The sequence below is a fragment of the Fusarium falciforme genome, chromosome 8 (assembly GCF_026873545.1).
Source record: "Fusarium falciforme chromosome 8, complete sequence".
NCBI lineage: Eukaryota > Fungi > Ascomycota > Sordariomycetes > Hypocreales > Nectriaceae > Fusarium > Fusarium falciforme.
The window spans coordinates 973,117-998,841 of record NC_070551.1 but is presented as its reverse complement, the minus strand read 5'-3'; the positions used below and the strand labels follow the sequence as shown (position 1 = coordinate 998,841).

The 25,725-nt window shown below is 28.1% G+C and overlaps 4 protein-coding genes across 4 annotated transcripts; 1 reads left to right on the top strand and 3 right to left on the bottom strand.

Annotated features, from left to right (window-relative positions):
- Positions 1–18,890: 18,890 nt before the first annotated feature.
- On the bottom strand, positions 18,891–19,326 carry NCS54_01014400 (Hypothetical protein; the record flags this gene model as incomplete). Its single annotated transcript, XM_053155464.1, has 2 exons — positions 18,891–19,173; positions 19,229–19,326. 2 exons carry the CDS (start codon positions 19,324–19,326, stop codon positions 18,891–18,893), a joined length of 381 nt encoding a protein of 126 aa, XP_053011439.1.
- Positions 19,327–20,493: 1,167 nt separating this feature from the next.
- Positions 20,494–21,900, bottom strand: NCS54_01014300 (Hypothetical protein; the record flags this gene model as incomplete). Its single annotated transcript, XM_053155463.1, has 8 exons — positions 20,494–20,730; positions 20,780–21,122; positions 21,173–21,262; positions 21,311–21,351; positions 21,400–21,466; positions 21,514–21,555; positions 21,607–21,749; positions 21,811–21,900. The coding sequence occupies 8 exons, from the start codon at positions 21,898–21,900 to the stop codon at positions 20,494–20,496; spliced, it is 1,053 nt and encodes a 350-aa protein (XP_053011438.1).
- A 509-nt stretch (positions 21,901–22,409) lies between these two features.
- Positions 22,410–23,591, bottom strand: NCS54_01014200 (Hypothetical protein; the record flags this gene model as incomplete). Its single annotated transcript, XM_053155462.1, has 5 exons — positions 22,410–22,443; positions 22,493–23,050; positions 23,100–23,173; positions 23,228–23,500; positions 23,550–23,591. 5 exons carry the CDS (start codon positions 23,589–23,591, stop codon positions 22,410–22,412), a joined length of 981 nt encoding a protein of 326 aa, XP_053011437.1.
- Positions 23,592–24,659: 1,068 nt separating this feature from the next.
- NCS54_01014100 (AB hydrolase-1 domain-containing protein) lies at positions 24,660–25,520 on the top strand (the record flags this gene model as incomplete). Its single annotated transcript, XM_053155461.1, has 1 exon — positions 24,660–25,520. One exon carries the CDS (start codon positions 24,660–24,662, stop codon positions 25,518–25,520), a length of 861 nt encoding a protein of 286 aa, XP_053011436.1.
- Between the last annotated feature and the right edge of the window lie 205 nt (positions 25,521–25,725).

Sequence of the window (25,725 nt, the reverse complement as noted above, 5' to 3'; positions counted from 1 at the left end):
TATATATCTTAGCGTAGTATACTTAGGTCTTATAGCCCTAATAGCTATATTTTCTATACCTAGGCGGCGGTTTATTTCCTCTCTATCCCTAGTATAGCACTAATATAAGTATACTTAAACTACTTATATTATAATAGCCTTATTTTAATATAAGGCATAAGTTATACCTACTAGAGGAACCTCTTTTAAAGCTTCCTTTATAACTTAGGCTACTAAGGAAATAATGCCTCTTGCCTAGTTATTTACTATTATCTTAGAGGTATTTCCTCTTAGGATAGCTATTCTAATTAATAATCTAGATTTAGAGGCATTTAGCTTCCTATGTGATATAATAAGCCTTTTATATAAGGTATTTTTATTTCTTAAGCTCCTTCTTTAGTCTATTATATAGGTTATAGAAGAAGTAATAGGCTATAGCCCTATTATCTTTCTATTCTTTTAATAAGCTCTCGCGGAGTATATACTAATAGGCAAAATATTATATTAATATCTTATTAGGCCTTTAGGCTATAGTTATAAGTTAATCTCTTGCTTACCTCTCTTAGAGCTCTAGGTTAATATATTATTTTTATATAAATACCTTAAACTCTTTTTATATAGGTTTTTCTACTAAGCCTATAATATAATTATATTAATTAATTTATAATAGGTAGGTAAGCTTATCTATTACCTATTTAATTTATTACTTTAGTATTATTTTTATATAAAGCTAGTTACTTATATTAATTACCTTAAGCTAGTTATTAATATTAATAGTAATAGCCTCTCTAATTAATATCTTATAATTATATCTAAGTAGCCTTTTATAATCCTTAGGCTAAGTATTAGCTAGTTAGTCTATAAGGTATTTTAGGATCTTTAATAAGAAGGTTTTTTATTTTTTTTTCTCTATTTATTTCTTTTACCTTTATTTTTTATACTTATAGCTCCTTTTTAACTTATTTAATAAGGTTAAGACTAAGAATAAAAATAAAAAAGAAATTATTAAAGTTAACCTTTATTTTCCCCTTAATAAAGTATCTCTCTTAATATAAGATCTTATTAATTATAATAGTTTTAGTATTTATTATTAATCTATATTAAGGAGGTTTATAATATTTACCTTATTTATTAGGGATAGGCTACTATAAAGCTAGCTTATAGATAATAATAGATTATAATACCCTTTAGTATCCTAGATTAGCTCTTTAAAGTCTTCTAAATTAAGAAAGTTTAATAAGGTATTTCTTAGGTTATTTTCTATAATAAATTACGGAATAGATAATTATTCTAAGAAGTAATAGGGTTTTTTTAACTCTTTTATCTTAATTTTATACTAATTATTTATTAAGAAGAAATTAAAAAATTATAAGATAGTAAGCCTTAATAGCTTAATTAAGGTAAAATCATAGATTAAAGGTAGGTCTCTATTATATATAAGACTTTAACTTACCGAGCCTTTTATAGTGGCTTAGCTATAGAGCTTTTAGGAGCTCTCTGCATATATAATAACTAGCTAGGGTTACCCCGATTAGTCAGCGGATTTAACAGCCGCCCTATATCCTTATACTTAGTAAGTTAAAGTCTTATACCTAATAGAGACCTACCTTTAATCTATAATTTTACCCTAATTTAGTTATTAAGGCCTACTATCTTATAAAAAACTTAACCCCTAAAATAAGAATTACTAAAAAAAAATATAATAAATTACCTAATTAATTAAAGTTAATTATTATTATTTTTTTTTAAATATTTTTATAACTATTTAATATATTTTTATATTATATTTTTTTTTTTTATATCCTCTATAATACTTTTCCCCTTACTCTTACTAACCCTCCTTAATTATTATCTCTTAATAATTTACCCTTTATTAACTTATTTATATTAATTTACTTAATTATTTCCCTTACTTTTTATATTATTATTACTTTTCTTTTTCATACTTAAGTCCTATTTACTCTTTAGTATTAATTTAATAAGTTATTTACTTATTAAAAGTTATAATTTTTTACTCTTAATAAGATATTCTTATATATTATTACTTTTATTCCCTTAGAAGGAGGCTTTAATTCCTTTATAATTAATTCTAAAGAGCTACTTTTATGCCTTTTAATTTATCTATTAAGGTATTTAGACTAAGACTTAGCATTAAGAATAGTCTTTAATATCTTTAAAACCTATATAATCAGGGGGTAGCCTCTTTCTTAACTGGCATTAAGGTTAATAGCTATATATTAAGCTTTAAAATTATACTATTTATATTAAATAAAATAAGCTTAGCCTCTCTAAAAGCTATTATAATATCTTTTTTTATTATAATAGCTTAAAATATAATATAAAAAATAAGAAAAAAACCTAGTCTTAGAAATATAAGTTATTAAGTATTAGATTAGATATTTAATTTCTTAATTATATGCCTTCTTAAGTAGGCTTAAGTACTTGTTATTAAGAATCTAAAATAAATAAAATAAATAATATAATATATAAAATATAGTAATTTTATTTACTTAGTAATATACTTAAACGTATTAAATATAATTAAGTTATATTAATAGCTAAGGTAATTATTATATAAGAAAGTATAATAAGTATATCTTATATATTTTATATAATAGGATAGATTATAATAGATTATAGCTTATAGAGCTTAAGTTATTATAATTTTATTTCAGGGATTAAAGGGGATTATAGCCTATAGAGTATAATTTATTTAATTTATTTATAATTAATAAAATAAGATAGGTCTTTCTTATTATATAGCTTTACTTAAGAAATTAGATTACTATAAGGAGTATACTTAGTATAGTCTTATATATAATATATTAGTAAATATTTTTAATAATTATTTATATATTTTTTATTTATAGGGTTTTTTATTATTAATAACTTTAAGTAAATTATATTTATTAAAAGTCTAATTATTTAAACTTTAAAAAAAATATATTAAAAAGGATTTTTAATATTTATAATAAGAAATATAAAAGACTTAAGTAAAAATAAATAAGGTTTTAGCTTATTTAATTTAATTTTTATAAGGATATAAGGCAGCTATTAAATCTACTAACTAATTAGGGTAACCCTAGCTAATTATTATATACGCAAAGACCTCCTAAAAGCTCTATAGCTAAGCTACTATAGAAGGCTTAGTAAATTAAAGTCTTATATATAATAAAGACTTACCTTTAATTTATAATTTTATCTTAATTTAGCTATTAAGGCTTATTATCTTATAATTCTTTAATTTCTTCTTAATAAATACTTAATATAAAATTAAAATAAAAAGATTAAAAAAACCCTATTACTCCCCGGGATAATTATTTACTCTATAGGCTATTATTAAAGATAATCTAAGAAATATCTTATTAAACCTTTTTAATTTAAAAGACCTTAAAAAATTAATCTAAGAGACTAGAAAATATTATAATTTATTATTACTTATAGGCTAACCTTATAGTAATTTATCCCTAATAAATAAAATAAATATTATAAACCTTTTTAATATAAATTAATAATAAATATTAAAATTATTATAATTAATAAGATCTTATATAAAGAGAGATATTTTATTAATAAAAAGATAAAAATTAATCTTAATAACCTCTTTTTTATTTTTATTTTTAGCCTTAACTTTATTAAATAAATTAAAAAAGAGCTATAAATATAAGGAATAAAGATAAAAGAAATAAATAAAAATAAAAAAATAAAAAAACCTTTTATTAAAGATTTTAAAATACTTTATAAATTAATTAATAAATAATTAGCTAAGGGATTATAAGAAGCTACTTAGATATAACTATAAGATCTTAACCTAAGAGGCTATTATTATGAATATTAATAATTAGCTTAAGGTAATTAATATAAGTAATTAACTTTATATAAAAATAATATTAAAATAATAAATTAAATAAATAATAAATAAATTTATTTATTTATTATAAATTAATTAATATATTTATATTATAAGCTTAATAAAAAATCTTATATAAAAAAATTTAAGGTATTTATATAAAAATAATATATTAACTTAGAGCTCTAAGAAAAGTAAATAAGAAATTAATTTATAACTATAAGCTAAAAGCCTAATAAGGCACTAATATAATATTTTATTTATTAATATATATTTTATAAGAGCTTATTAAAAAAATAAGAAAATAATAGGGTTATAGCTTATTATTTCTTTTATAATCTATATAATAGACTAAAGAAAAAGCTTAAGAAATAAAAATATCCCTTATAAAGGGCTTATTATATTATATAAAAAGCTAAATACCTTTAGATTTAGATTATTAACTAGAATAATTATCCTAAGAGGAAATAACTCTAAGATAATACTAAATAGCTAGGTAAGAGGTATTATTCTCTTAATAGCTTAAGCTATAAAAAAAGCTTTAAAAAAGTTCTTTTACTATCCCTTATGCCCTATATTAAAATAAAATTACTATAATATAAGTAATTTAAGTATATCTATATTAATACTATATTAAGAAAAGGGAAAAAATAAGTTATTATTAAAATATATTAAATATAGCTATCTAGGCTATAAGACCTAAGTATATTATATTAGGATATATATTAATAATAATAATCTCTTTATAAATTAAACCCCCTTTAGAAATAAAAGTAAGTTCTTAATAAAGGTTAATAAAGTTAAAGCTTAAGAGCTTAATTTATTAGAAAATTAAAGAAAATAAAGGTTAAACCTAAACTTTTATCCTTATTTATATAAAAATAAATCTTAATTAAAAAAGTAATTATAGCCTCTATATTAGTTCTCTAAGGTATAGCTAAAAAAGAAATTAAGGTTTTTATAAATATTAATATAAAAATTAATATTATTAATATAAAGCTTATATAAAAGCTTAGCCTTAAGCTAATAAAAGACTATATAGCCCTTAGGCCTAAGTCCTTTAAAAGAAAAAAAATATACCTAAGAAATACCTATTAATTAATTTTTTTTTATTAACTTATATAATAAATTATAAAAAGTATAATAAGTATTAATTAAGTTAAAATTTAAAGATAATTTATATAATATTATCTTATTATAATTATTAATAAAATAAAAAGATATAATAATTAATTATATTATTAATAAATAATATTATATTATAATTATTATTATTAATTTAATATTTTCTACTTAAGATATTATTAAGAATAAAAAAAGACTTATATATTATATATTATAGTATTTCTTATATTAAAAGAAATTACTTAATAAGTACTTAAGGATAAAATAAGTATATTTATAGAAATAACTAAGGATCTCCCCTTAGAACTTAAAAAATTAAAAGGGTTTTTTAATAAATAAGTAATAAAAAATATATTAATACTTATAGAGGCTATATATAAGATTAACCTAATTAAGGGTAAAAAAACCCTTATATAATTTATTATATTTTATAAATAAAATATACTATTAGGCTTTTTAGAAATATATTATAAAAAACCTAGAAAATAAATATATATAATACTTTATAAATAAGGCTAATATATTAATACTTTTTATTCCTAAGAAAAATAAAGAGCTAAAGCTTTATATAGATTATAAAGAATTAAATAAGGTAATAATTAAGAATTATTATATTTTTCTATTTATTAATAACCTACTAAATAAGCTTTATAGAGCTAAATATATATCTAAGATTAATATTTATAATATTTATTATAAGATTAAAATTAATAAAAGAAACTATTAAAAAACTACTTTTTATATAAAATATAGCTATTTTAAGTATATTATTATATTATTTAAATAAATAAATATATTAATTACTTTTTAAGTATATATTTATTAATTACTTACTAATTTACTTAATATATATTATATCTTATATATAAATAATATCCTTATATACTCTTAGACTAAGAAAAAATATATTTATTATTTATAAGAAGTTTTATAATAACTTATTAAAGCATAGCTCTATAAATAGCTATTTAAGTATAACTTGTATTAATAAAGTATTAAGTTTCTTAGATATATTATTATATAAAAAAATATTTAAATAAAACCCTTATTTATTAATTTAATTAATAAATAATTAATATTAATCTCTTTTAGAGATATATAAGTCTTCTTAGGATTTTATAACTTTTATTAAAATTTTATTATATATTATATAGTAATAATAAGTTTTTTAATAAAATAATTAAAAGGTAATAAAAATAAGAAAAAAACTAAAGACTTTAGCTAATCTAAGAAGGCTAATAATACCTTTAAAAGCCTAAAATATATTTTATATTTTATAATTATTTTTTATTAATAAGACTTATTAAGATTAACTAAGGTTAAAATAAATATATTAATTAATATAATCTTAGGTATTCTTACTTAATTAATAAACTCCTAATAATAACCTATCACTTATTAATTATAAAAGCTTTAAGATATAAAATAATACTAAGCTATAAGGCAATAAGAATTATTAGCTATAATTAATAGCCTTAAATACTAGAGTTATTACTTATAAGGCCTCTTAGAGAAGTTTTTAATCCTTATTAATTATTAAGCCTTTATAGGTATTATAAAGGTATTATTAAAAGAGCTAAGAGGTAAATTAATAAGTCTATAAATTCTTTACTTTTAATTTTAATATTTAATATTAGCCTAAGAATAAGAATCTTATTAATAGCCTATTAAGGTAGCTAAATTATATAATGGGAGAAATATTATATAAAGATATATTTCTTATATTAACTAAGAAACTAGTTTTTAGATATAAGTTACTATTAAAGCTTTAATATATTATTATTAGCCTTAAGAGTAAGACCTAAGTTATAATTATATATATATATACTATTAGAGTAATAATAAGAGGCCTTATTTTTTATAATAAATATATATTAAAGAGTAATATTTATTATATTATATTTATAATTATTATTAGGTATTAAAAAGCTAAGTAAGAAAAAATTATTATATTATAAATTATTTAGAAGGTAAAGAGCTCTAATTAAGTCTCTAAGGAATTACTTATAACTAAGATTATTATTCTAGAGTAATATATCCTATGCCTTATTATAAAATAACTTATAAAAAATAAAATAATACTTCTTTTATTACCTTTTAAGAAACTTAAAGTATTAATTAAGAAATTATAAAGCTAAGATTAATAATATAAAGAGCTAAAAGATAAGATATATAAGATTATTAATAAGTATAAGGGCTATATTATTAATAAACCTAGATTATTATAATATAAAGATTAATTAATTATCTTAAAATAAAAAGCCTTAAGGTTAGAGATATTTTATTAATATTATAATAATCTAAGAATAAGATATATAAGTATTTAAAAGACCTTAGACCTAATAAAAAAGAAATTTTATTAACTAAGTATAATAAATAATATCTATAAGTATATTAAAAGCTACTTAATATATTAAAGTATTTATATATTAAGGTATAACCTATATAGTAAATTCTAATTATTATTATTTTTATTATATTTATGTAAAAAATTAGCTTTAATTTTATAATTAGCTTACTAAAAAATATATATATTAATAATAAGAGCTATAATATTATATTAGTTATTATATATTATATAATAAAATATATAATATTTATTTTAATTATAATAAAACTTAAAGCTATAGGCCTAATAATATTATTATATAAATATATAAAAAGCTACTTTAATATACTTAAAGGTATTATAAGTAATAAAAATAAATATATTATTAATAAATTTTAAGTAAACTTAATAAAAAAAAAGTAATATTTTATTAATTATTAATTACTTATTATTTATAAATAAATAAGTAAATAAAGTAAATATATTAAACCCTAGAGAAATACCTAAGAATATATATAAAAAATAAGCTTACTTATTATAAGGGAATAATAATAGTAATACTTATTTATCCCTTACTAGGCCTCTTAGAAGTTATAAGTCTTTAGAGAAGATATAGATTTCTAAAAGGGATAATAATAAGGTAAGAATTTAATAAGGAATTATTTAATTTACTTAGGGGTTCTTATAAGGGAATTCCCTAGGAATTCCCTTAGGTTTCCCCTAAGGATTTTTTAAGGAATTCCTAGGGAATTCTCTAGGAGATTACTTAGAAAAATAGGTCTAACTTTCTAAGGAAATCCTAGAGATTTCCTAGGGATTTCCTAGTTATATAATTCCCAGGGATTTCCCTAATAAGTCCCCTTAACTAAGATAGGCGCTATCCTTAGTATCTACCCTCTATATAGCTATATTCTATATAATAGCTTTTATTATTATAATATTAAGTAAATATTAATAAAAATAAGAATAAATAAAAGAAATTATTATTTTATTATAATAGTTATATCCTATAAATATATTTTCCTTTTATTCTTTATATACCTTATATTCTTTATTATTATATATATAAACTCTTTCTTATTATATATTATAGCTCCCTTAGGTATTATCTCGCCTTATTAATATACCCCTTTAAGTATTATTACCTTTATTACCTATTAGGGTTTTATTATTATTATTATTATTATTATTCTAGGCGGGTTTAATATTATAAGTATCTTAGTTATATTAGGCCTAGTAGTTAATCTCTAGGGTTTATATAAACTTACTATTATTTATAGTATAATAAGGGTATTAAAATTAGCTATTATAGCTAGCTATAATAGGTATAGGTCTCCCCGGGGTAAATATATTACTATTCTTAGTTAGTCCCTATAGGATTAGATTACTTATAATAGCTAGGATATAGTAGTTAGTAATCTAGGTATTTTATATAGCCTAGAGGAAATAAATAAGCCCTTTATTAAGGTTATTAAAGATAGATTAATCTAAGATATTAAGAATTAGCTTATTTATACTTAGGTAAGTAATTTATAGCTTATATAATAAGAAGTTTATTATTAATATAAAATAATTATTAATCTTAAAGAGGTATATAGCCTTAAAAAAAAAAGTTTTTCTTAGCTTTATTTTATATTATCTTAAGAGTAATATTAAAGCCCTTAGTATATACTTAATTAAAAAAAAAATAGCCTAATTAGTAAATATAAGCTAAAAGTAAGCTATTAATTAGTTATTTATATTATATTAATCCTTAATAATTATATACCTTATAGGGAACTTTCTTTTATTATTTATAGCTATGCCCTAGTTTTATATAGCTTAATACTTAATAAATTATATAAAAGTATTATTATTATTATTTTTTATTTTATTAAGGTAGCCTTTCTTAGATAACTTTACTTATAAGTAATTAATATTAAAAAAAATAAGTATATTATTATAATATCTAGAAATATAATTAGTTTACTTAGTAAATTAAAAGTAAGACCTAAAAATAAGAATAGAAATTTAGGTATTATTAATATTATATTACTTCTAGACCTAGTTATAAAACTTATTAATCCCCTTAGCCCTTCTAAGCTTTTTTAATTAATCTTTTATAGCTATAATAAGATTACTAGAGACCTAGGGCTAGGTAAGTTAATTAATAACCTTAGAGAGGATATAAGCTATTTCTATTAATCCTAGTATATTATTAGTAATATTCCCTTCTTTAGGCTTATAATTACCTTAGAGCTAATTATTTTTTTTCTTAAATTATTTATTTATATTATAGGGCTATTTTTATAGTATTATAAAAATAAAAATAAGAATAACTTCTAGTTTATTATTATTATTATTAGTCTTAGGGAAGTCCTTAAAAAATTAAATACTTAGGATATATATTATAATTTTTTACTTATATAAAGTAAATAAGATTAATATAAAAAACTAATTATAAGTAATAAAATTATTTTTTTTTATTTATTAATACTTAGGATAATTATAATAAAGGTTTTTAAATAAAAAATAAAGTCTTTTTTATAGATTAAAGATACTTATAATAAAGTTATAGCTATCTTAAATTACTTAAGCTTAGAATATAATATAAATATTAAGGTTATAGCTAGTCTAGTAGCTAAAATAGCTAGCCTTTTAAGTTTTAATAATATAAGCCTCTTAGTTATAAATCTAAATAACTTAGATATACCTATTATATATAAGGTTACCTATTAGTTTAGTAATAATATAAGAGAATAAGATATAATAAATTAAGTTTTTAGCTAAATAGGCTTAGGTATTATAAGGGGAAAAATACTTAATAGGCTATAATTTACTTATTATAATTTAGCTATAGTAATAAAAAAAGAAAAAAAAGTAAGCCTTAAAGAGCTAAAAAAAAGAAAAAAAATAAATATTTAAGGACTAAGCGCGCTAATTTATTATTATTATAAATTATATTATTAATACCTAAGTAATATCTAATTATTAAATTAATAATATTAATTATATATTAATAAGGAAATTATAAGGAAATCCCTTAGATTTCCCTAGGAATTCCCTTATATATATTTATATAATTAGCTTAGCCCTCTTTTTACTAGCTCTTTTATTTTTTATATATTTAGTTCTTTTATTAAATATTCTTATAATAAGTATTATTACTTTAATATAATAAGTACTTTTTTATTCTTAGCCTATACCTTTTATATATATACCTTAGATTTATTAATAAGCGCCTAAGTTATATTTTTTCTTTATTTAAACTTAGCTATTACTTCTAGGGTATTAATAATATCCTTATTAATCTAATTATTAAAGTTACTTAAGTACCCCTTTTAGATTACTAAGTATTTTATCTTAGGCTTATTATATTTAAACTTTTTTTATCTTATATTAATAATTTATTTTATTTTAAAGTATTAATAATTATTTTTTTATTTCCTTATATCTTTTTTAATTAATATAAGGCCTAATTATTTTCTTAAATTATTAATAAGTAATAAATAAGTAATAGGGATTATTAAATAAATAAAGAAATTATTTTTTATATTAAGGTAATATATTAGCTTTTTTATTTACTTAATAATATAATAAGAATTAATTTATTTTTTTTTAAACTTTTTTATTTTATTATTTATTACCTTATAGCTTTTTTTTATTTATAATAATACTTAATCTCTTAATTTAAATTAAAAAAAGTAATACTTTTTATTATATACTTATTTTATAGCGGCCTAAATAAAGGCAATAAATTAATATATATCTTCTTAGAGTATAGCTTTATTAAGTTAATTTATTATATCTCTTATATACTAAAAGCTATTATTTATTTTCTACTTAGTAATAAATTTATTAAGAGAGGTTTAGATTATATTAATATAAGTATTATTTATAGTAAATTAAAGTAATATAATTACTATTATTTAAGGGGCTATTAGGTTATTACTTATCTAATATTATAGGGCGATCTTAATTACCTAGTTATATTATTCTATAGCCTTATCTATTTATAGATACTATATTATAGATATATATAGCTTTATCCCTATAGCGGATTAAAGTATTTACTAAAAGGCATTAAGGAACTTTAGGTCTTAGTCTAAAATAATTACTTATAATAAGCCCTAGTTATATTTTCTTAGTTTATTTATTAGGGATAAGGCTTATTACTTTATTATAAACTCTATATAGCCTAAAATAACTAAGGATATATAGCTAAACTTATATATAACTATAAAGAAAGTATTAAAGGTATTAAAGCTATGGTTTATTTATAGTTATTTCTCGCTAAATATATTTAATAGCCTAGTAATAAAATCTATTATAATTATATAAAATAAGATTAATAGGGTTTAAATAGGTATAAGTTCCCTAGGTAGTATACTTTTATTAGTCTTATTATATATATATATATTATATTATTTTTATATATCTTTAACCTTATAATTAAAATAATTAATAATAAAAAACTTCTAGAGGTTTTCTCTTATAATTTTAAGACCTAAGTAGAACTTTTAGTTATATATATCTTATATTAGGTCTATTACTATTTAGTTAAGAATATAGAGCTAATAATAGCTATTATATTTAACTAGGTATAATAAGCTATATTATTAGATAAATATAAGACTATCCCGCTTATCTTAGTCTCTTAGTTATTTAAGAATACTTTTTTATTATATTCTAGTCTTATATTATTATAAGATAATATCCTTAATAATAAGGCTTATTAATACTTCTAAGTAATAATAAATAATATTATATAATCCCTTAGTATTTTATCCTTAATTAAGCTCTCTCTTATTATTATTTAATAATAGTTAGGCCCCTAGTAGCTATAAGAAGATATTTTTAATTAGGTTAATAATTCTTAATATATATTAAATTATAATAAAGTATTAACTAAGATATTAAGATACTTAGATTAATTAGTTATTTACTTATAGGCTTAATAAGAATATTATAAGCTAATTTATAATATTATAAATAATAATATACTTAATAAAGATTTATATTTTATTAAATTAATTAAAAAAAAAAATTATATATAACTTCTTATATACCTATACTAGGTATATAGTCTCTAGTTTTATAGGCTAATATTATATTTTAGCTCTCCTTAGGGCATAGCTTAGATATAATATTAGCCTAATTACTATACCTAAGATATAATTTATTTTATTTTAAATATAAGATAGATCTAAATAAAAAATAATAGCTCTTAACCCTTATTTAGATATATCTAATATAGCTAAAAGCTTTTAATCTAGGTTAAAGTATTATATAGTACTAGTATTAGCTAGCCTATTAGTTATATTAGTAAACGCCTTTTTTTTCTTTTTTATACTCTCTTATATTATTAAGGAAATATATCCCTTATGCTATTATCTAGATTTTAGCTCCCTAGAGTTATATCCCTTAGAGAATAGCTTTACTTTTTGCCTTTATAATAACTTAATTTAATTAAAAAACTAAGAAATTAGGCTTTAAAGCTATTTAATTATATTTATCTAGGTTTTTAAATCTATTAGGGTTTTAAGGAATTCTAAGTTATATAAGGCCTAGACTTATTTATTAATATTTAATAATCTTAGATTATTTATCTTAAAACTAAATAATTATATTAATAAGTAAGCTAAGAAAGATTTATTTATTAATAAGGTTATATTATAATCTCTAAAAAAAATAAAAAAGATATAAAGGTATTAAAGATATTTTTTTATTATATCTAAAAATATTATAATATTATTAATAAAGGCTATAATATATTTTTAATATAATCCAAGGATATTATTTATAAATCTTTATATATATACTAATAAGTTTTTAAAGCCTATAAAAATAATCTTAGATTATTCTAGCCCTTAATAGCTAATAATTATAAAATAATCTTAATATTTTATATAAATAAAAAATTAATAAAAAAAGAATTTAATATTTATTATATTAATATATTATTTTTTCTTAAGTTTATTTATTATATTACTTTATAGAGGCATTAAATATATATTAATAAGCATAGCTTTATTTAATACTTAGAGGTTTATTATAACTTTTTTTTTTTTTATTAATTACTTATTAGATTATAAATATAAGGCTTATAAATAATATAAGTTCTTATTAAAACTCTATTTAATTTTAATTATAAAAGGCTTTAAAGGTTTTATTTAAGAATTTCTTAGCCTTTAGGCTAAATAAGTATAATTAAGACCTAAGCTTCTATTAATATTAATTATTAATAAATAAGATTTTTATTTATTTATTTTTATTAATAATAATTAATTTTATATTTTCTTATAAGGTTAAGAATTTTATAAGTAATATAAGGATTATATTAATAATTAATTTACCCTAATTATAGATTTATACTCTTAGGTTAATAATAATCTCTAAGAGGTTCTTTAATTAAGAGATTCTTAGCTTAAATCTTAGATCTAACTTAGATTATTAAAGCTAATTATTATATAGGGGGGCATTTAGTCCCTAGGGAATTATAGTTTTATAAGCTAGCTTATACTTAATTATATATTTAATAAAGCCTTTCGCGAGGAATATAATAAATCCCTTACTAGGTTTAAATATTATTACTTATAAAAATATTTACTTATCTAATATAATATCTCTATAAGCTATTAAAAGTTATACTTAGTATTTTTTTTAAAGTACTTATTAATATTAATTAGCCTTAAGATATTTATCTTTTAGCCTTAATAAATAATCTAGGCTTCTAGGGATTTATTATAAAAGAAAATATTATTAATTTCTTATATTATTACTAATATATTACCTTTAATATATAATTTAAAAAAGAAATTATTACTTTTTTTCGCCTTATATGCTTTTATAAGGATATATACCCCGCTATAAGCTAATATATTAATAGCTACCTAGGCTTTAATTTATTAGGCATAGAATTATTTAGATTAGCCTAGGGTTATTAAGATTAGAATTCTTTTAGTTAATCTAATATAGATATAATTCTTATTATTAAAGATATTTAATTTATATAAGGTATTAAATTCTTATCTTAGAAGTAATCCTATATTAAGTTAGTTTATAATCTAAGCGCTTATTTTAGCTTTAGCTATAATAGGCTATTTATCTTTTATTCTAGGGATATATAAGATAAACTTAGCCTATTTAATAATATATAATTAATTTACTTTATAAAGAATAATAATTTAAGTAAGGTCTTATTATATATCTATTAAAAAAAAAGAAAATCTTATTTAATAATTAATTATTTAATTCTTATATTAATATAAATTTCTCTCTAGGTTTTACCGCCTAAGGAGTTTATAATTTATATCTATATAAATATATAAATAGCTAATTAGCTAGGTCCTAGTATAATATATATAGGCTTATATTTTATTATAATAATAAAAGTTAACTTATTATATATTTCTATTATAAATTTTACTTATTATTTATTAAGTATAAAATTTATAATTTCTAAGATCTTAGCTATTAATAAGGCTTTTATTATTTAGTTAATTACTTTTTTATTTAGTTTATTAATAATATTATAATTAAATATTACCTAAGTAAAATATATATAGTTTTTTTACTCTTAATAATAGCTTATAAGGTAATTTATTATTTTTTAATAAAAAAATATTTATTTTTTATATTTTTTATATTTTTTTAATAATAATAAATACTTAAGTTATTAATATAAAAGCTTAAAAAATATTTTACTAAGTATTATTCTTAGAAGGCATAATATTATATATATTCCCTATATAATCTAGGGGTTAATAGCTCTTAGCTAGGCTTACTAGGTTATAGTAATTACCTAGGCTTATTTAGGCCTTAGATATATAAACTTACCTAGTATCCTTATTTGCTTTTTTTAAATTAAGAAGGCAAGGGGTCTATATAATTACTAGGGCTATAGGTTACTAGGTTAAGGCGCTTTTTTAATTAGCTTAATCTCTTATTATTACTTAGATATAAATATTTAATATTTTTTATTTATAATTTTTTATTTAATTATTAAAAGAGTTTATTAGCTATAATTAAGAAAAGTTTTTCTTTAAGTAATTATTAAGCTAGATATAGGCTTATATAACTAACTATAGGTTAGGCTACTTAGCTTTTATTTCTATATATTTTAGGGAGATTACTTAGCTATAAAAGTTTTATTTTTTATAAATATTATTAATAATAAATCTTTCTTTAAGTAAGGCTTAGAGTATTATATTTAATTATAAGTAGAATTATTTATAGAAAAGGTTTTTTTATCTCTAAAAGCTCTATATATCTTATAATATATATCTTTTATTTATATTAATATTATTAATATATTATTTTAATATTATCCTAAGAAATAAAAATAAAATATTAGGTATAAAAGCCTTAATATACTCTTAGCTTTAGGTATAATATTAATTAAGGGTATTAATAAATTATATTATATTTTAGAAAATTATATAAATACCTTAAATAATTACCTTATTATAAGTCTAATTATAATTATTAACTAATTAAAATTTTCTTATATTCTTAATATAAAAATAAACTTAGAGTTAATAAGATCCTTATATAATACTTATTAATTATTTTATTTAATCTAGGCTAAGGGTATATAATACTAATAAGGGCTATAGCTAGCTATTATTATTATTATTATTATTTAGGCTTAGGCTTTAATAAATTTAACTTAGGGGAATAAAATTAATAAATAACTAATTATTATTATTATTTATTAATATATTCCTTAGTTATAATAATAGTTATATTTTTATATTATTTTAATTACTCTTATTAATAACTAAGGCTTACTAAGAAGCTATATTTTACTTTTATAACTAAGTAATTATTATCTTATTATAATTACTAAAAGATTTTATTTTTAGACTTTTTATTATTTTAAAAGTTATAATTTAAGTAATTATTATAAGTAAGCCTAAAAAGTTTAATTTTTTTAATTTAATTTATAATAACTAATTTTAAAATTAATACTAAGAAATAATCTAAGGAATACTTTCTAAAGGTAATAGGGATATTAATAAGTTCTCGCGCTTATTAGTTTATTTAAACCGAGTTTTAGGTCTAAATACTTATAAAGATAAATAAAGTTTAATAAATTAATTAAATTAAATTAGAGCTAAGTAATTTTAGTTTAAGGAGAGTTATATAAATTAATTAATAAAAGAATTATTAGTTTCTTAAGATTTATAATAAGGTCTTATTTTTAGAGAGGCTAATCTTAATAATAAAAAATACCTAAGAAATATAAGTAATTACTCTAGCTAAGAGGCTATATCTTTATTTATTTATTTCTATAGGTTTTTTTAAATATATATATATTAATAATATATTTATTATTATTTTATATTCTTAGCTATAGCTATAGGTTATTTTTTTTAAGAAGTAAATAAAATTATTTACTTTATAGCCCTAAAGTATTATTATTTAATTATAAATAAAAGGATACCTTAAGAAAGTTAATTCTTAAGATAAATAAAATCTATTACCTATAAGTCTTTATATTTCTTAAGCTTTTTAATAATAAAATCTAAAAAGCTCTATAAGTATTTATTAGTTTTATATATTAAATAAAAATACCTTTTAAATAATTCCTCTTTAAGTATAAATAAGAGAAAATAAAAATTTAATAATAAGTAATAGTATTATTAATTATTATTATTTATAAGAAAATAATAATAGTAATATTTAGTTATTTTTTACTAGGCCTTTTAGAAGTTATAGGTCCTTAGAGAAGGCATAGATTTCTAAAAGGGATAATAATAAGATAAGAATTTAATAGGGAATTATTTAGTCTACTTAGGGGTTCTTATAAGGGAATTCTCTAGGAGGTTACTTAGAAAAATAGGTCTAACCTTCCGGGGAAATCCTAGAGATTTCTTAGGGATTTCCTAGTTATATGGTTCCCGGGGATTTCCCTAATAATAGAGGTCTATAGGTTTAATTAATTAAACTTATCTAATTAAATATATAATATATATATCTTAGCTTATATAAATATATAAATAATAGTAATTTTAATAGTAATTTTAATAATAAAAAAATTAATTATATTATATTTAAATAAAAAGGTTATTATATTTAATAATATATCTAAAAGTACTAAGTATAATTAAGTTATATAATAATTAAGGTAATTATTATATAAGAAAATATAATAAATATATTTTATATATTTTATATAATAAAATAAATTATAATAAATTATAGCTTATAGAGCCTAAGCTATTATAATCTTATTTAAGGGATTAAAGGGGATTATAGCCTATAGGGTATAATTTATCTAATTTATAATACTAATAACTGATTGCCGTCCTTGCCGAAGACAGAGCTGACAAGGTTCTCAAAGACGTCCCGATAGGCCTGCGCTTGGGGGTATCTTTTGACCAAGGCCCAAATTATAGACGAACACGAGTTGACCGTGTCTATTAAGCTGGTGATGTTAAGCTCTGCTATTTGTTGTAGGGCAGACGCCCGGATGCAGTAAATTAGGGCCACGCCAGACTTGAAGAGGCTGTGAATGTTGCGCCAGTAGAAGCGCAGCTCTCGTGAGCGGAAAGACTGCTTGTAACAGTTGATGCTCCCAGCCGCGTGCTAAGTGATACATGGCTGCTTGCTGGAATGTCCCTGCTCCGTGCTGCCACCGGCGGAGTTGGGAAATGGTTTTAGCGTCTGATGTTTCTGTGTCAAGCAAGCACGGGATATGCCGAGTCTAATTAAGTGGCGTAGGAACTTTTCCCAGTTTAAAACCTCCAATGGGTGTATCGGATTGCCTCTGTAGAAAGAATCTTGTGTCTACTAAGCTAGCCAGTATTCCTCGCACAGATAAGCCACACACGCACGATGAAGACCATGGAAAGACTGGATAGAACAGGATTGAAAAGCACTACGAATACTCGGTTATTCTCCCCGATAATTGAAATCATGAGGAAGATGGCCCTTGTGGAACGAAACAGTCAAGGCCGGATCCCTGTGTTTACAAATTCGTTTTCGGCTCACAATTAGAATCCTGGAGAATGACAAAGACTGGCTCTGGGATTGACTACCCGGATGTACCACATTGAAAGGAAGCTACATCGACTACGCTCTACAGATCAAATCGCTTCTCGTCAACAGCATTGCCCTCTCCCGTTCCTACCATAACCTTGCGATTGGCCCTCCAGTACATGTGCATGATGGCAAGCGTGGTCGGATAACTTTATCAGTACAAGTTTGATCCGTCTCAAGGTCAGTGATGGTTGCGATAGGCATCCCGCTGAAGGGGTAGACTGAATCAATGCGGTAGTATGGGGGCTTGACAGAGTAAACCCACAAGTCAGATAGACGAAGCCGTCAATAATAACTGCGCCTTTTCTAATTGCAAGCTTGCCATAAGGGTCACATCCAACGTATCAGTTCTGCATCCATACTGAATAAGGGCGCTCCCATTCTAACAAGACTCTTTTCTTTTAATATTTATGGCTTGCTCTTCACTAGTGTACGAGAAGCCAAATCTGTTCGTGCAACCAATGCCATCAACGCCGCACCGAGATAGATGGACAACGACTCTTGTTCCTTGACCCAGGAGAGAGTGTTCCAGCTTGTTCTATTCCTTGGCCGTCCAGTCCGATTTCCTTCAAGTCATACTCTCTACACGTATTGGCAAGAGTTGATGCCGTTTGTGTTGGCTCCAATAAGGGGGTTGCACAGACACCTGATGCGCTTGCCAGCCACCGTGTTGTCGAGGTCCAAGCAAGGAGAAGTGTCTCCCGACACCTGGCCTAGGAACTCGCCCTCGCAGCGGCCTCCGTCTCCCGTCTTGCCGTCAAAGAGGTACCATGAGGTGCCGGCCTGGTAGACTGAGTGGGTGGTGTCGTCCATGGTAACCATGTGCAGGTCAAAGGCGTGGTGTCCATAGTTCAGATCACCCGAGCTATCAAATCTGTCAGTTTCTTCTTCTATTTAGCAGCATTTGGGATTTATCTTACCAGTCGTTGGACTTGTATTCATTGGCCTTGGGGAGAGCAGCTGAGACCAAGCCGACGCTGGTGGCGAGGGCGAGAACAAAGCTGTTGGTAAAGTGCATGTTGAAGATGTTTTGAAGTAATGATGCAGTAAAAGAGCTGTTTGCGAAAGCGAGGTTGGTGAATGTTGAAGTTACTGGGCTTGATGAAGATCGAATTGATGGGCAGTGGGCGTAAGAATTATATAGCCGATTTGAAGGTATCACAAGGTAACAATGCCTTCTTCAAGCTCCAAGCGTCATGATCATCTCCAAGGTCCATCAATTCAGCCCCATGGGTGGATAAATCGCCAGGGGATTTCCAAGGCAATGCCCGAAAAATGACGTTCCTCAGGATCAGCACTATGCGAAAACTGGTGATGGCCAATCAATTACAAACAGTTTTCGGACCCCAATTCCAGGTGCAACGTATCATGCGAAGCCAAGTCAGACCTGTCCGAATTCTATAATTAAAACATAGAGTCCGAGTAGAAGTGGAGTTGCAAAAGTCCGAGGAGGATTGTCCGAGCGAGGCGCAGTCAACTGGTCAAAGCCACATGGATTCATGGGCAGGACATGCACCGCCCAAAGTATATCTTTAGTGAAACAATAAGATGGAAAAAAGCTTTAATATAAGTTATTATTATCTTTATTGATAGGTAAAGCTAAACGCATTAATGGTAGGAGATGCTAAGCTGAAAAGACTCGCAGCTCGTTCAGTAAGATACCCTAGCCAGCTCCAGTGGAGCATTCGGTCACACTTTCCATAGATCGGCAAGACGATCATAGCCCTACAAGCTTGAAACAAGTCTCGGAAGTCGGCCCCAATCCTGTCAGCCTACGAGATCCGCTTAGCACGGCCCGTGAGTAGGCATGTGTGTCGATGAGATCCTCATGCACAGCTGACCTTGCATGACGTCCTACCATGGGCTGTATGATCAACTTGGCCAATGCTAGCCATTCCGACGGAGACAGAGGTCCGAAGTCTCTGTACGACATGGAAGTATCCCATCGAGATATGTGACGACATTACTCTCCGGGATCCTCAGTACCCGTTGAAGGGCATCAGACACATGTATTCTGGGCAGCATACGTATCACAGGAGTACAAATTGGATATAGAATTCTCACACCTCGGGTTAAAAATAGCGGCCCCCGAGTTGCAAAGTCTATTAAACATAGAAGGGTTAGCAGCTATGCTTATTCTTCTCACCCGTCTCGTCATCCTCACCCATGCATGCATTTTTGGGTCCTACTCTTTCGGCTTCTGGGCCCAAACAACTTTTTGAAGGTAATATGGATGCATCTTGCCAGAATGAAGCTCGCGGCGGAGCAAACTGATGTAAACCTCAATCTCTTCCTTGGACCACCCCTCCACCGTGTTGGCCATGAACAGGACATAGCCCTCAATGTCCTGCTCGAGAGTAGCCTGGGCGTATCTTCCAATCTCCTTTTGCTTGGGATCGCGAGGCCATCCTCCGATGGGGACCTATTTCGTCAGCTATAGTTGGGCTCTTCGTTGGATCGGGGAGATTTACCTTGAAGTTACGCTCCTCAATATTGACAAATCCTGCTTCTTCCATTGCCTTCCTCTGAACCTCATCCTCGACAATCGTGAATGACCGGCCTATCTTCTTGCCGCCCTCGACAAAGAACTTGCCCCACTGGTGCATAGCACTCTTCTCATGAATGCTCCCATCATCACAGTCCATTCTCGAAAGAGCCTCGTGACTTTCGATATAACCACCCGGCCTAAGACACTTGTAAGCTTCCTTAAACAACTGCGGCCAGTCGACGATGCTTCCGACGAGCCAACGCATATGGATATAATCTAGAGAGTTAGGAGCAAAGGTCCACTCTTGGGTGCAGTCATCAATCTCACTACGTCATGTAAGCTTCGCATTGGCAAGAGAATATTCTGCAAGACCTACAATCGCAGGTTTGGCGGGACCCAGCTGGGTTGAATGGGCGAGACATCTGTGCCAATAACTTCGGTCTTGGGAAAGGCTTCCGCAAAGTCGCTGTGATGATTAGTATTGTATTGGCATGTGCCTCAGCTGCTTTCGTACATAGCCCAAATTCCAGTACCTGTCCCGACATCGATTGCTTTCTATGTTTAAGTTAGGAGTAATTAATCTCTATCACCTCATCAACTAACCTTAATATCCTTGGAGAGAGGTGCAAGGCAGAGAGCACCATCGAGAACAAGTGTCAGGACATGGTGGCTACATCAAGTCAGCGGCTACTCGTAGCACTTCTTCAATGCTCTTACTTAATATCCATAGACTCGTTCTGTTGCTCATCATTTGTACCCCTATTTCATGTCAATCACCACCTCAAGATACAGACGACTTCTCACACCAACCAGTACTGGGCATTGCCTATATCTCTGTGATAAGTGCGGCCACTAATGTTTCTATACTGAAGAATGCTTGACGTGATAGAGGCTGTGGACTCGGCAGCGTCCTCCCCGAGAGCAGAATCGGCATCGTTATCAGCGCCTAGCTCCTAACATATATGTTGGTAAACCGCGCGATTTCGCAGCGACAGCCATCCTATAACTACCTACCTCGGCTACCTGCGCCCAATGCTCAGGGGGCAGGAGAGTAGACGCGTCAGCAGCCGGCACGGCGTTGTCAGTGGCCTTGCTATTAGACATATCGGCAACGTATTCAACTTCTCGGCGTAGATGCGGGCGGTGGAGGTTGAGGGGTCGAGGTTACGCGGAACTCATTCCACGCATCCTATTTTAACCGGGTGTCCCGCGGGGCCGGCTTCTTCAGGGTCCCGATAGTGTCGGGGTTGATGCCCCAAAGTAGTAGGATGGGTCGTTGAAGACGTTGTCAGTCCTATCGAATCCCTGTACAATCTGCATAGTATGGGAGCCTCGGTTCCAAGCAGCGTGATACCCTGCACACACGTGTTAGCGAGGACGTTGCGTTGGATGTCGTGGCATCGTCTCCTCAGTCAGCAAAATCACCGCACAATGATAACTTCAAATTCATTTCAGGCTTGGATGTCTCGTCTCATATGGTTTCTTAAGAGTGAATGTTAATGCCTTGATGCGGACGTATTTCTAGTTATAAAACTTCGTAAGGACTCCCACTCGACAGCTTTCGGCGGCTATAGAAATCAAAGAGCTCCTGTGCAATTCCAAGGTCCTAGTCTTCATTCCTTGGGCTTCTTTCCGGTAGCAAAGGAGCTAGAGAAACGTCAGCATCGGTCTCAGCCCCTCGGTATGCCGCACTTACCAGTAAGTGTATAGATGAATCTTGTTAGACTTGAGCTCCTCTCGGACCTTGGCAAACAACACCTGTGCCTCCTCATTCGACCATCCACCAGCTCTCGTAAATAGAGCAAGGGAATAAGCCTCAAGTGCCATCTCGACAAATTGCACACGGAACCATCGTCCAATCTCCTTGAGCTCGAGATCCTTTGTCCACGTTCCCACGGGCACAACCTTTTGCGTAAACTCGACATCCTCAAACCCAGCCTCCTTGAGCATACCAGGCATCTCGGGAGCAATGTCAAACTTGAGGGGGGCGCTGAGACGGCGGAACTCGGTGAGCCACTTGTGCGTCGCAGAGTCCTCCTTTAGCGAGTCATCGTCACAGAAGAAATTGGCTCTGCCCTCAGTGATCTCGATGTTGCCGCCGGGCTTGCAGCGGTCGTAGGCTTGGGAGAGGAACGAGGGCCAGTCTTGGATTGCGCCAGCAAGGGTGCGGGCGTGGATAAAGTCAAACTTGTCTTTAGGATATGTCCATTCTTGGGTTGCATCATCAACCTCGAATTTGACGTTGGGAGGAACCCTGAGATCTGGTTAGCATGCAGTTGGACGGTGAGAAGGCGTGAGAGTACCATTGGGGTTGAATAGGGCTCAGGTCAGTTCCAATGACCTCTGCAGAGGGATACTGGTCGCCAATTTCCATGGCCTATAGACAAATTAGTATGTCTCACACTTCGTGTGTTCAACAGTGCTCGCTCACCCATAGTCCAGTCCCCGTGCCCACATCCAAGATGCTTTGGGGATTCTCAAGCTTCGTCTTGCAAATATCACCCTTCAGAGCGAGGGTAAATATGTGATGAATAATGTCAAGACGCTCCTGTTCAGTCTCATCATTAGGCAGCAGGTACTGGCCAGCCCGATACGCATGATAGCGACGGCCATTCTCATACTGATAGTTAAAGATGGATGACGTCGCACTGGTCGTCTCAGATACGTCGCTCGCGTACTCGGAGTAGACGCTCTCGCCATCGGTCTGTTGAAGAATTAACGTCTATGATCCCCCACTGACAGGGTCAATTTACCTCTGCCTCTGGGGCACGGGGTGCCTGTTCGTCTTGGCACATGTTGGCTGGGGGTTCTTTGTTGAAGCTCGTGGAGACAGCCGATCCTGCCTGGAAATGGATGGCCTCAGTGGGTCAATCCGGCGTGTCGGGAGAGGGTTCAACAGGCAAAGGGCCTGTATCTTGTGCAGTAGGTGTGCCGATAGATCAGCGATCGCTACTCGGTGAGACTCCAGCGAGCTGAGACACAGTGGCCGATGTTGTGCGCGTGCGACTCCGCTCGTTGGTGGTGAGCGGGAAAAAAAACAAAGGGCTGGAATTCAATCAGCTCACTGCTGCCATCTTGGGGAGAGCGGCACGGGAGCGGAGACTCGTCCGGAGGAATCGGGGTCCTTTGACTCTCCGACGAGGCAACCCTGGTCATTTTGTGGCCCTCCTCCAGTGATGTTGGGAGAAAAGCGCCTCCTCGGCAAGGGGGCCTCTTTGAGGAATGGAAGCCCGGATAGAGCAGAGGCCAAGACTTGGCGGATGTGTAGGGACTAGTTTGCTGGTTGTCAAGACGGATCAAGACTATGCAACCTCGAAGCTGTCAATATTTGACCAATTGATTAAGACCATCTCTTGAAGTAAATGCGACCCTCCTTAGTCTTGGTTCTCTTTACTTGCGTCTGCTCCTTAGTTATGCGAGGACGGTTCCTCTTCGCCTTCAACACTGCTCGAACGACTCCACCCCAATAAGAACAAAACAAAAGAGCATACGAATCTCATCAAGTTTAAACTTTGACCATGGCCGTCTCCAGGCATCTATAGCAGGGCTTATAAATACAGCAATTTCTTCAAGGCAGTGCCAACTCCACGTGTGAGGATTAAGGTTTGCAACTATCCAGGGTGCCCCTGGTCGTCAACGCAAGCAATACTCACTGTCATTTAATTACACAGAGGCATTAACCACCTAAACTTGGCCGTCACGGCATTGAAGGTTTGTCGGGAGTTTCGAAAGTACCGGCATCCTGGACGTGGTCTGTGGTTCTCGTATTCCGGCAGCTTCGGACTACATATATCGCCAAATATATATAGGTATGGCATTACCCGTTCTCAGATCGTTATCTACAACCTCTACTCATCATCACCATGTTGTTCAAGCAGCTTGTTGCCTTTGCCGCCGTTGCCAATGGCTTGGCCATCCGCCAGGACACTCCCATCTGGCAGACTCTCCCACCAACGCCCGACCTGCCATCTCCCATCAACACCAAGACTACTCTCATCAATGGAGTTCAACTCTGGATGCAAAAGTACAACGAGCATGTTGGAGGAATCCCCATCGTCATGGACCACGGCGGTCTAGGCTACTCCGCCTACTTTGGATCCGTCATCTCTCGCCTCGTTGCGAAGGGACACTATGTCATTGCTGTTGACCGTCGAGGCCACGGTCGTTCTACCTTCAACACCAACGACGTCTTCACCTACGACCAGATGGCGGACGACATTCACGACCAACTGGCTGCCGCTGGCGTGTCCAAGTACAACGTCGTCGGCTGGTCAGACGGTGCCATAACGACTCTGGCTGCACTCATCAACCCGACCTTGGCCGTGCCCATCCACAAGGCCTTCATCTTCGGAGGATCTGCCAACCCGGAACAGACGAATGCCACCTTCTCCGACACTGCCATCTTCAGCGAGTTTGTCTCTCGCTGTCGTGTCGAGTATGCCGAGCTTCAGCCAAATGCAAACTTCAGCGTGTTTGCCAACAAGGTCGGCACCATGGAAGCCACTCTCCCACAGATGACAGATGAGCAGTTTGGCACCATTGACGGCAGCAGAGTTATCATTGTGGGTGCCGAGCATGAGGAGGCCGTCAACCGGGATGTCCCGGAGAAGCTGCACAAGGCGATCAAGGGCAGCAAACTGGAGATCTTGCCTGGTGTCAGTCACTTTGCGCCGCTTCAAGATCCTGACCAGTTTACCAAGGCTGTTGAAAAGTTCTTTGCATGATTGTCTTTCAAGGAAAAGTCGTCCTAATTACTAGATTCTTAGATAATAGACCAAATGACAAACTCTTATACTCACTATATATCCGAATTATCTATTGTACACTTGAGCTCCATTGATCCGGCTTATCAAACACAGATTCATGTCCTCAGCCAGCAGATACAACCAAAAGCCATGCTCCAAAATGTGCCGCCAGAGCCACTCCAGC